Source organism: Notolepis coatsorum, assembly GCF_963971535.1.
Source record: "Notolepis coatsorum genome assembly, chromosome: 12".
Classification (NCBI taxonomy): Eukaryota; Metazoa; Chordata; class Actinopteri; order Aulopiformes; family Paralepididae; genus Notolepis; species Notolepis coatsorum.
The window spans coordinates 71,849,001-71,860,949 of record NC_140176.1 but is presented as its reverse complement, the minus strand read 5'-3'; the positions used below and the strand labels follow the sequence as shown (position 1 = coordinate 71,860,949).

Below are 11,949 nucleotides of genomic sequence, written 5' to 3'. Positions count from 1 at the left end.
AATAGACACACGAGCCACTACTTCCGCCCGTGACTCAGGAGAGGGGCTGGACCGAGAGGTGCACCACAGGGGGTTAAGGGGACAGAGAAAACCTAGAGCTGCCTGGGATGGTTTCGCCAAGACCGCCTGGCTGATGCGCAAAGAAAACACATGGCCAAACTCAACAGGATTCATCATGTGTTTATTAAATCAAACTAAAAAAGTTAAAAGAAGACAGACGAGGACAGATACAAATTAAATACAGTCAGAGAGATGGTATTATGACCATTTAACATTAAAATACCAGTATTACATTAAAATGTATTACAGAAAGTGCCATCTATCCATCCAGACAGTTTTGGTGTGATTTGCCAAGGTTAACAGATTTCATCCATAGAGATGTCTGCTATTAGGGCTGCAACTAACGACGATGATTGAAAAGATTAATCGGATAAAAACAAAAAAAACAATTGGCGGTTATAAAACGTTGTATAACTGTAAATGTATGCAAGTGTAAATCTATGCTATACATCAAGAGTGCAAAAAATATAGTTTTGTTTTATTTGAAATAAAAACCTGTTTAAGTCTTCAGTTTGAAAGGAGCTGAATAGTTTAAATAATAATAAAGAAAAAAGGGCTGTCAGTTTATCGCGTTAATTAGATTAATTAATTACACAGCAAATTATCTCGTTATGACATTTTTTTTTTTTTTAAATATCATTCATTCCATAATAACGTAGAATAAACATTTACTGCCTTTTTTTTTTAATTGCCCATTTGCATGTTCTTGGTATCTGATTCTAGGGACATCTATGGATCTCAGGGAATGTATTCCCAGTGTCAGAAATACTGTGTCTGTTACTAGGCTTGAGTAAATTGTAATGAACCAAATGAGAATATCAATTCAATTTCTTTTTTTTTATTATCTTTGACTGTGAATAACACCATGCTAAAATTGACCAGACCTGAAAAATCTAAGCAAATGAATAAAGGGAAGATTAAACAGAAGGTTTTGTAGATACAGTACTGAATTCTGCCGTCCGGACACATGCAATTTTAAATATGATTATAGAATATAGAATATCAGGCCTAAAATGGTTATGCGATTAAAATGTGATTAATTAGATTAATTCATTACAAATCCTGTAATTAATTAGATTAATTCTTTTAATCGCCTGACAGCACTAAGAAAAACATAAAACACAAGTGTTGACAAGCTTTGCTTTACATCAAATTACTTCAACAACAGACCATGGAGGTGCAGCATAACAGAGACCCAACTACCGTACTTTTCGCACTATAAGCCGCACCCGACTATAAGCCGCAGCAGCTAAATTGAATGATGTGTACATATATAAGCCGCACTGGACTATAAGCCGCAGGTGTTTTAATGTTCAATTACCATATGTAAGGATTCGTGCACAGAGGGGATTGTCACAATACTGTCGGACAAATAACAAGAATTAACTCATTTACAAGTTGTATTAAGTTTAGCAAATAAGGGAACAGATAAATAACATTTCAATGCAGTAAAAAAAGCAATATTTTCGGGTTTGGTCCACATATAAGCCGCACCGTTATATAAGCCGCAGGGTCGAAAAATGGGGAAAAAAGCCGCGGCTTATAGTCCGAAAAGTATCAATTATAAAAATAGTTGCCAACTATTTTTATAATCGATTAGTTGTGAATTAGTTGTTTGTGTCTCAGAGTGACAGGTTGACGTCATTCTTCAACTTGCCACTGCTCAGGCTGTGGATCATGGCGATCATAGAAGAATGCTTGTTCAGCTCCTCTTCCTTCTGCCTCAGTTTGGTCTCCACCTGGCCCTTCTGCAGCTCCAGAGACGAGGCCTGTCCGGAGGGGGGGGTAAATCCTGTTAGTACACAACAATTATGGAGACATTTCTATGAGGTAGGGAATGTATTTGTATATATATAAGGCTGTCAAAATTAATGCTTTAACTTGAGATTAATTTAAATTATTTAAAGCATTAAAATACATTAATCTAGATTAATCTATGGAGTGAAACATCTTCAATCTTAGCGCCGCGGATATAAGAAAGAGGTCTAACTGAGTCAATGTTGATGGTTTTGTTGAACATTTGTATTTCACAGGAGAGAAACTGTATTCAAAGAAAGCTATTAAAATAGTCTTTGAATCTAAATATACTTTCTTTGTGTTGATTTTACATTAATTCCATGATTGTACTCAAGTAAATATCTGTTACAAGCTTCGGTCTTAAGTAGAAAAATACTATTTATAATCTAGATTAATTACAGAAAATTGTGAGATTAATTAGTTAATTTTTTAAAATCTATTGACAGCACTAATATATATATAATTTAACAACAATAGAAGACATTTTTTGTCTATTTGGGTCGAAATGTGAATATAAACAAAAGAGTCATTGACAAGAAAAACTGTGTTGGATACCTTTAAGTTGAAATCTTCAGCATCCGTTATATTTATTCCCTATAAATGTATTCTTCTACCTTGGGGTCTACGCCAAAGAATTTCAGACTATTATGTTGATGAAATAATGAATGAACTAAGGACCAAGATAGAAATCGACAAGATTATCGAATACATACAGAATACGGATGCTAGTGAGGGTGACGTGAGGTCTAGAGTCGGAATACTACCCACAGCAAACTTTGAATGAAAATGTTATGAAGCTCCTGTCTAGTGTGGGATATGTGAACCAGAGTTGTCCTACTGTGGCACCATGTCCACAAGGCTGACTCGTAAAAAGGAAAATCTGTTTATGCAACATGCGAGGACGACGGACCTAGCTAGTCAAATTAGCCTAGCATTAAGAGCATGAGTTCCATGGAAGAGTGCCAGATGCTGGCGAGAATAATTTTCTTTTTTACCAGTCATCTGTTCTAGCATTTGTGAATGTCAGCACATATCCATTCAGACCACCCACTAACCAACCGACCATGAAAAGGTTAGGTTGTGCACATTCCTAGTGTGTTTGTGTGTTACCTTGATGCTAGCATCCTTTCTGGCTTGCTCGGTCTTGTGGAGTTCCTTCCTCAGAGCGTCTACAGTCTCCTCCAGCTCTCTCTTCTCTCCGTCCCTCTCTTTCCCCATCTCCTCCGCAGCCCGCAGTTCACCACGCAGACCTGAGAGACACCCAGGGGCTTTAATGAGACCACGACGACCACCTGGCCCTTCAACACTATCAATCCTACCCCACCAGTAAAAAGACAACAATAGTATCAATCAATCCTACCCCACCAGTAAAAAGACAACAATAGTATCAACCCTACCCCACCAGTAAAAAGACAACAATAGTATCAATCAATCCTACCCCACCAGTAAAAAGACAACAATAGTATCAACACTACCCCACCAGTAAAAAGACAACAATACTATCAACCCTACCCCACCAGTAAAAAGACAATAATACTATCAACCCTACCTACCCCACCAGTAAAAAGACAATAATACTATCAACCCTACCCCACCAGAACATTTTGCACTGCAGTTTAATGACTAACTTCAGACAGTATGTTGAAACCTAACTCCATTTGAAAATACAACTAGCGCTGTCCCCCAACTAAAGAGTAATAGTCATAGGTTTTCACTGACTAAGCAAATAGTCTATAAAATAAAATGTTAAATTGTAGTCTCCTGAAAAATGAATAAAGAAAATGCTAAATGATCCCTTGGACCTAGAGTTAGATCAATCAAACTTGATAAAAAATCATTAAAGAAGAGAAGAAATCTTGACTGACTAAGATCCTAGCGATTAATTCACTATAAAAAGGGACAGCAGTGATGTTAACACACTAGCTAATGTCAGCGTCGGACCGACCTGTGATGTCGCTATTCCTCTTGTGCAGCTCTGATTGGAGGGATTTGATCTGCCCCTCCCTCTCTTCAACCACTGACACCACTCTGAGAGAGAGAGGAGAGGAGAGAGAGAGAGAGAGAGAGAGAGAGAGAGAGAGAGAGAGAGAGAGAGAGAGAGAGAGAGAGAGAGAGAGAGAGAGAGAGAGAGAGAGAGAGAGAGAGAGGATAATTGAGGGGGGGGGGTTACAAGAGAGGTTGGCAAAAAGGATCATTAAAACAGGGCACAGAGATGACGTTTTGTTTGTTTGATTCAGACTTTCATTGTAAGTGTTTTGTTGGTACAGTACTTGTCGTGCTGCAGTCTCAGTGCCTCGTGGTTCTTCTTCAGCGCGTCGTTGTGTTTGGTGAGGGAGATATGAGCCGACTGCAGTTCCATCAGCAGCCGCTCGCTCTCGTTGAACCTGAACACAAGACAACAAGCATAGGTTAGGGTTAGGGTTAGGGTTGCCCCCCGTGGTCATAGGAGTTTCTCAAAGTAGCGGGTTTATATGGTTCCACTTATTCAATCTGTCTGATATTTGACGGGAGCAGAGTTGAGTAGAGTTAAATGAGATCTGCGTTTTTACATTTGAGGAAAACCAATATGGTCAAATCATAAAATAGACTATTGGAACTTAACACATGCTGTGCCATAAACGTAAAAAGTCATTATTGGGCACCGACGGTTGAGTGCCAAAAACATAAAAAGTCGTTTTTGGATCGTTTGATCTTTTTACTTTGATCCCCGCTCTACAGACTTGCCCAGAGCGATCTGCATCATTTTCGACCATCCCCACACATTAGAACTGCATTGCCGATCGACTATCACCAGGTGGCGGTATCGTCCGTGTCTGAACTGCGATGGCTTGGGTTAAATCACACTAACTTTCATTTTCTGCTTGGCCAGTGGCCACTCCTCCTGTTGGGACATAGATTCACATTGATCGCCTAGAAATTCCGTCGCCTAAGCGTATTTGACCATCGAAACGTGTATAGACATATACACTGGCAGTGGTAACCGCAATGGCGTTGCGATCACTTGGAATTATTCTTCTTGGAATACTTTCTGGCTAAGGTAAGGTATATTCTATGTCTATTTTACCGAATCTGAAACGCGTCTTTCTAACGATCACAGTTCTGTGTTTCACCGGACGAAAAACATGCTCGGCAAACGCGATCATAGTTTTGAGTTAAAACGACCCCCCCCTTGATGATTTTGTGATGGTATATATATACATATCATATACCTTTGATTTGTAACAAGAATGACACTAACGTCAAAGTAGTTTCTCTCTTGTGATTGGTCGAAGATTGCAGAAGGATATGGGTACTGTAGTAGTTACCATGGAAACAAGTAAAGATTACGATATATAAAACATATACATTTTCTATTTCTATATTTAACTATATCAGAAGCAAACTTTTAATAGAAATAATTGAAATACTTGAAATATATTCATCAATGCGATTCTTTTGCACTGCAGTTTTCTGTTTTTTTTTTTTTTTGCACCAAACTGTATAAATCCTTGTATATCTTCCTGTACATTTTATTGTATCGTTTACTGGATATTTTTGGACTGGATATTTTAGAATGTATATCTTTGACTGTGTATTCTTATTTTGTTTATTGTTTAAATGTTTATTGTGAGCGATCTGTGGTGCTGAATTTCCCTCAGGATTAATAAAGTACTTCCATTTTATTTTATTCTATTCTCAAAGATTAAGTTAAATACATTTACCTTTATTGGTTGCAACAGTATAAACATTTTATAATCTATACCTCCATCAAAAATCATGAACCTACACTACAATATAGTCTGGCTGCAATACTTTTTTGATCTTCAATGGGTGGCTACACTCCCCAGGTCTAGAGGCCAAGGCAAGGGCGTCTATTTACATGCTCATGGAAGTCCGTGTTCTTCTATCCTTGTGAGGACCAAAAAGATTCTGTTCAGTCCTCACTTTGAGTACAAGCCATTTCAGAGTTATGGATTACGGTTAGATTTAGGGCAAGGGTTAAAATAAGATAAGATATTCCTTTATTGGGGTTAAGGGTCAAGTAGAGAAATATAAGACTATGTCTATGACTATTTGCATGTCCTTGGTATCTAGGAACATCTATGGACCTCAGGGAATGTGCCTGTTACAATTTGTTTTCATCTTTGACGGTGAATAACACCATGCCATTGACTTTTTTTTGTAGATACAGTACTGAATTGTGCATTCCGGACACATGCTATTTGAAATATGAATATAGAATATCAGGCCTAATATATATTACCTTATTATGGTCAAGTCATACATCTATGGATCGGGCCAAATCTCCTCTTTTCAATGGCAGAGTTGAATCTGGATTTAGTATTACCAGGCGCCCGTTACAGGGCAGCAAAGACAGTGAATGAAATCTACTGTAAGTAGAGCTACTTTTGTATAAGTCCATAGCTCCACCATTTTTGACCGGATTGTGACATGTTTTTATTTTCTAGACGTTCACAGAAAGGTAAAGAAACAATATACGTTGTATTTTATGGAAATAGCGTTCAGGTTTGTTCGACCTGTGAGATATAATCATGGAAATCACATCAATATTTTCCTTTCATGTCAGACGGCTGCAGCTTTGACAGCGGCTGCTGTGTGCTGGGTAGTGTAGTTTTATGAAATGTCTATGTCCATAACATTTAAAACCATTGGTAAACAAACGTAGTGCTGAAAATATACACTTTGACTGCTGTTTTGATAGGGTTAGGGTCTTTACTCTTGGCTACATTTGAAAAGGAAACGCAACATTACTAAGGCTGAGACGATATGCCATTTGGAAGAATCGATAAATCGGGACAAAATTATCAATAAATATCAGGTTTTTTTATTTTATTTACAGTTTACTCTATCAGCCTACCCAGCATGTAATACGTTCTTTGTTAGAACTCAACTCGTTATTATTTTGCGCATAGATTGCAGAAATACGGGAACGTTTTGATTTATATTTTAAAAGCTTTGACATTGTAAAACGAAATAAGTGGAATTTCGAAGTTATGTAAGCAGAATACAAGTCATATCACCCACACGATATATGCTACCTGTATATCCAGAGCATGTATGCTTTTCATTCATTTAAGACACATTTATTGCAAGGGTTTTGTAATACACAAACTCAACAAATAACCTCTGTTCTCGTTGCAATGCGTTTTTACTTCTTTCTTATACAGTAGGAAGGGGGAAGAACACTATATCGTGGGTGTTCATATGACTTGTATTCTGCTTACAACTTCGAAATTCCACTTATTTCGTTTAACAATGGCAAACCCTTTTAAATATAAATCAAAACATTCCCGTATTTCTGCAATCTATGCGCAAAATAATTTGAGTTGAGTTACGCGGAGCGCAGTCAGTACACCCCGTATATTCCGATAACGCTATATATAAACCATGCTGCATTCATTCATTCAGAAAGACCTATTATTCCAAATGCTATTTATAGGGTTTTGACCATAATTACACTACTGTCGCTATATTACAATTAACTATAATGAATTACGGGGGGTCATACAGAACACGTCAGTCAAACTAACTAGCTTATTTCCGCGTTGAAACGAATGCATGAAACTAGTGATGCACCGATGTGAAAAATTGTGGCTGATACTGATAACCGATATTAATATTGCTGTTCTGGCCGATACCGATATTTACCGATGTCGATATCTCTGTATAGAAAACACTTTTTTATGATAATCAAATAAAGAGCTATTTTCCAAAACGCATTTTTAATTTTTTTTTACTTTTGTAACTTATTTTCAGAAATGACATTATTTTGAAACTATTTAAGGCCAAAAGATGTAAAAATATATATATTTTTTTATATCGGCCCATATATCGGCCCATGATATCGGACCGATACCGATGTGTAAAAAAATTCCATATCGGCCCGCCGATATATCGTGCATCACTACATGAAACTGATGAAAGCATATGCCGTCCGTCTGCAGTCTCCATATTCTACTGCTGGGCACCAGGTACGCACGGTCTGAGCTGAGCGTAGATATTATCGTAGAAATTATCGTACGCACGGGTTACGCACATATCTCTGCGTACGCACCATTGATAAATGAGGGCCCTGCCACGTTAGCTACAAGGCCAAGACTAATAGCTGGCACTGAATGAGTCAGAAAAAAAAGTATTAATTTTTTTTTTACACATGCAAGAAAATTGATAAGTGGTCTCAGCCTTAAACATTACTTAATACAGACTGTATTGATCTATGACGTGAAATAAATATTGGCCCGGTACCGGGACGATCAGGCTTAAGGGGTTAAACAGATATATGATAGTAGATCAAATAAGTATTGACATCCATAATATGAGTTATAGATATGATACAGACTAAAGGCCTCTGCATGCTACAGAAACTTCAAAGCAACTGCGACAAAGCAACAGTGTTTTAGACACTATGCCTTTATGCTTCTGCAACATCGACGCGCAAAGTTAGTTTAGGTTCGTGTTAACGTTAGATAATGTACAAAATAAACGTATTTCCGGTGATTTTAGACGTCGCTCTTTTATTTTGAAATCCCCCGACCGGAAGTGTTATAGTGTCTGTTGCTAGCAGCTTAACTTTCTGTGCTTTTCGAGCTAACGTTACCGTAACGTCATTAGTTTCCAATGGAGAGGACCTCGGCTCACATGCAGCTCAAACTACCTATTGGAATAAATTAATTGATTGATGTTTAACTTGTCCCTGTGTGTGTCCAGTCATTTCGACTAGCAAACGTTGTATTTAACGTTAAAGTTACCTCAGGATACCATTGTATTTAGTTGGTTAGCTATGTAGCTAATGTGGATAGCATTTTAAATAGCACCAATGCTAGCTGGCTGGCTACAGCTTTATTTACTAAATTATGGAGGCTTTTTAATCGTCAAGGTAAGAGAGGATTTGTCATGATCAACTGAAGGCGTATGCTATGGAACAATATGTGCTTGGGTTTTCAGAAAAAGGCCAGCTATGTGACGCTAATTATTTAGCATCAACGCTGGCTGGCTACAACAATGGCGGATGGTATTCTCTGCGAGACCAATATTATTCTATGACAGCCCCGCCCCCATTCGCTAACCAACCAATCACTGCTACGCAATATCAACGCAACGGTTGTTTAGGTTAGATTTTGGAGACATGTACGCAGCATCCTCGCAACACAGTCTACAAGACCCTAAACAACAACCGCGCTGAAATCGTGCTGATGTTGTGTTGAAGTTGCTTTGAAGTTGCTGTAGCATGTAGAGGCCTTAAAAGGGAATAACATAGATAGAAGGCTATGTGTGTGCATTTGTGTGTAATAGAAAGAGAGGGGGGGTTGTGTGTGTAGATAGACATGACTGGGAATGACAGAGATATGAGTGAAGGCTATGTGTATGTGGGATAGAAAGAGAGACAGAGAGAGAGGGGGGGTGTAGTGTGTGTGTGTGTGTGTGTGTGTTTTGTTAGAAAGAGAGAAAGAGCGAAGTGTGTTGATGCATTTCTGTCAGCACCTGAAAACGAAATTACTTAAAAGTCCCATTCCTAGTGTGTCTGCTTGTGCGCCTCCTCCCCCTACTTGCTGCCAGTGTGTGTGACCTGTAGAGCAGTGTGGTGCCAGTGTGTGTGACCTGTTGAGCAGTGTGGTGCCAGTGTGTGTGACCTGTTGAGCAGTGTGGTGCCAGTGTGTGTGACCTGTAGAGCAGTGTGGTGCCAGTGTGTGTGACCTGTTGAGCAGTGTGGTGCCAGTGTGTGTGACCTGTTGAGCAGTGTGTTGTAGGCTCCCTTCAGTGCCTGGTGCTCCTGGGAGTCCTGCTGCAGCCTGCTGTTGTGCTGGAGCAGCTCCTCCGTGTCGGCCTTGGAGCGCTCCACCTCCAGCACCTGGGCCCCCAGCTCGCCCTGCAGGTCCTCGCGGCGACGCTCCGCCTCCTTCAGCAGGGAGCCCAGCTTACGAGCCTGGGAGGAGCGGGTTCATTTAATACAAGCTACCGTGAAGATATATTATGGCATCATATGAGACTGGAGATCTTGAGGAATGCAAAAAGGGTACCAGCCATGCTAGCTTACTGGCAAAGGTGGTAGTTTTAGCTCCAAAGCTAAGCTATCTTAAATTTGATGGGACATTTTCAAAAGGGGTCCCTTGACTTCTCACCTCAAGATATTTGAATGAAAATGGGCTCGATGGAACCACGCAAGACTCCTCTTTACAGTCAGGATAGTTTATGCAAGAATTTGTCACATGCAGAATTAGGGCAAAAACCAGACGGCGTTGAATATCGGCCAATTAATAGATATAAAGTGAGTGTATGTTACCTCAGCCTCAGCCTGTGCTCGTTGGAAGCGGTGCTGAGCGATGAGACGGTCTGCCTGAGAGAGAGCCAGGGCCTTGGCATCCAAAAGGTCTTGCAAACGACCCTCTTTACACTGAGAGAGAGAAAGAAATCCCATTAGCGGGCCCCTATGTACCTACTAACAGTTTGTTATACAGTAGCAAGCCATTGTGCAGAGGTCCAAAAGCAAAAGTTTGTATCAAGGTTAAACAATATATATTTTTTTATTACAATGTACCGGTACTACTTACTTTTTGTTGGCTATTTCAGCTAATTTTCCATTGTACTTAATTATATCACATGCTTGCCAACATTGACACCTTTAAGGCGAAAGTATACTAGCTGTGGAAACAATCTTTGGCAGGTTCTTAAGAACAAAATTACATTTGCAGGGAAAAAAAGTGCCCCACCGGCTTGCTAGCTGAACTAGTGGCATGGAGTTTACTAGCATGGTCAACCTTCGTTTTCAGTATGCTCCCACCTTTAGCTGTAACGGTAACCACTCACGTAGTAGACATATAGTAGTACTGCTCACTCACCGCTAATGTAGAGAGCTTTTGCTCATAGACATCGATGATCTCAGATACACGCAAGTCCTTAATCTGTTCCTGCAACTACATACAACATGGGAACAGCAACATAAACATATTATAGATTATATTCAAATACCAATATATAGTATAAAAATACTGAAGGAAAATAATCAGATATTTCAAATATGCATCATCACAAAACAAACCAACCTCCATGCCATTCTGTAGTTTGTCGATAAGGTTGTGGACGCTCCTGTTTGAAATGCTAGAGAAGTCCGACACACTAACGTTTGTCATGGGGGGCGGGACTTCCTGTACAGGAAGGCGTTTGGCGGACAGCTCAACCTCCCTCTGGCGGTAAGCATTGTTGGCAGCTATGCTTTCCCCTAGACTTGAATAGAAAGACTTGTTGTAAGTGAGTGGATGGATAGATGGATTGAGTGATAGACCTATCCCAAGCCTCTTTTATTGATCCTCCAATCATAACTATCACTACCTTGTCTGAGGGAAGCAACAGTTATTATTGGAGGATCAATAAAAGAGGGCGGGCTTGAGATACTGTAGGTCAATACCATTTCACCTTATTGCAGGGAATCATGTCCAACAGATGAGGAAGGAGCGAGACGTCTCACTCCGTCATGACAATGAGAGGTGGGGGGAACAACATGCAGACCAGAGTGTGCTCTTAGGGCGCGTTCACACCTACTCTGTTTGGTCCACTTTAAGTGGACCATGGTCCCTTTAAGTGGACCATGGTCCCTTTAAGTGGACCATGGTCCCTTTAGATCGATAGTCCGTTTGGTTTGTACAGGTGTGAACGCAAACCGAACTATAATGAGGACCAAACAACCCGAACCATGGTCCTCTTGAAAAGTTGGGACTCGGTTCGTTTCAATCGAACTATAGTACCTAATCCAGGAAGCAAAGTAGCGTACTCCTCTCTAGACTGGCGCCGCACGCGGACAGTCTCTCTCTTCCTCCCTCTCTCTCTCTCTCTCCTCTCTAGACGCAGTCTCTCTCTTCCTCTCTCTCTATAGACTCGCGCCGCGCGCACCCCCCAACTTTCTCCTGCATGAGGAGGACATTCGCGGACATTCTCTCAGATAAAGAAAAAAAAAAAGCGTACATACTTTTTGGGTAATTTCATAATAGCAGCGTGGACCAGCTCTGTAACAACAACGCATCTCGAGCTGCTTCTATGCAGCTGTCTAGTAGTTGACAGCTTACGCAGGAAGGGAAGGTCTCTCTCTCTCTCTCTCTC

At 40.0% G+C, this 11,949-nt stretch overlaps 1 protein-coding gene across 1 annotated transcript in view; it reads right to left on the bottom strand.

The window, feature by feature from the left end:
• Window positions 1-201: 201 nt before the first annotated feature.
• cip2a (cellular inhibitor of PP2A) overlaps window positions 202-11,949 on the bottom strand; it is a 28,962-nt gene continuing 17,214 nt past the window's right edge. The window contains exons 14-21 of the mRNA XM_084326127.1: window positions 10,899-11,079; window positions 10,695-10,769; window positions 10,139-10,249; window positions 9,585-9,781; window positions 4,128-4,241; window positions 3,803-3,885; window positions 2,968-3,107; window positions 202-1,829 (exon numbers count right to left, since the gene is read on the bottom strand). Of these exons, the coding sequence (XP_084182253.1) occupies window positions 1,683-1,829; window positions 2,968-3,107; window positions 3,803-3,885; window positions 4,128-4,241; window positions 9,585-9,781; window positions 10,139-10,249; window positions 10,695-10,769; window positions 10,899-11,079 (1,048 nt within the window). The 3' untranslated portion in view covers window positions 202-1,682. The remainder of the gene's footprint in view (window positions 1,830-2,967; window positions 3,108-3,802; window positions 3,886-4,127; window positions 4,242-9,584; window positions 9,782-10,138; window positions 10,250-10,694; window positions 10,770-10,898; window positions 11,080-11,949) is intronic.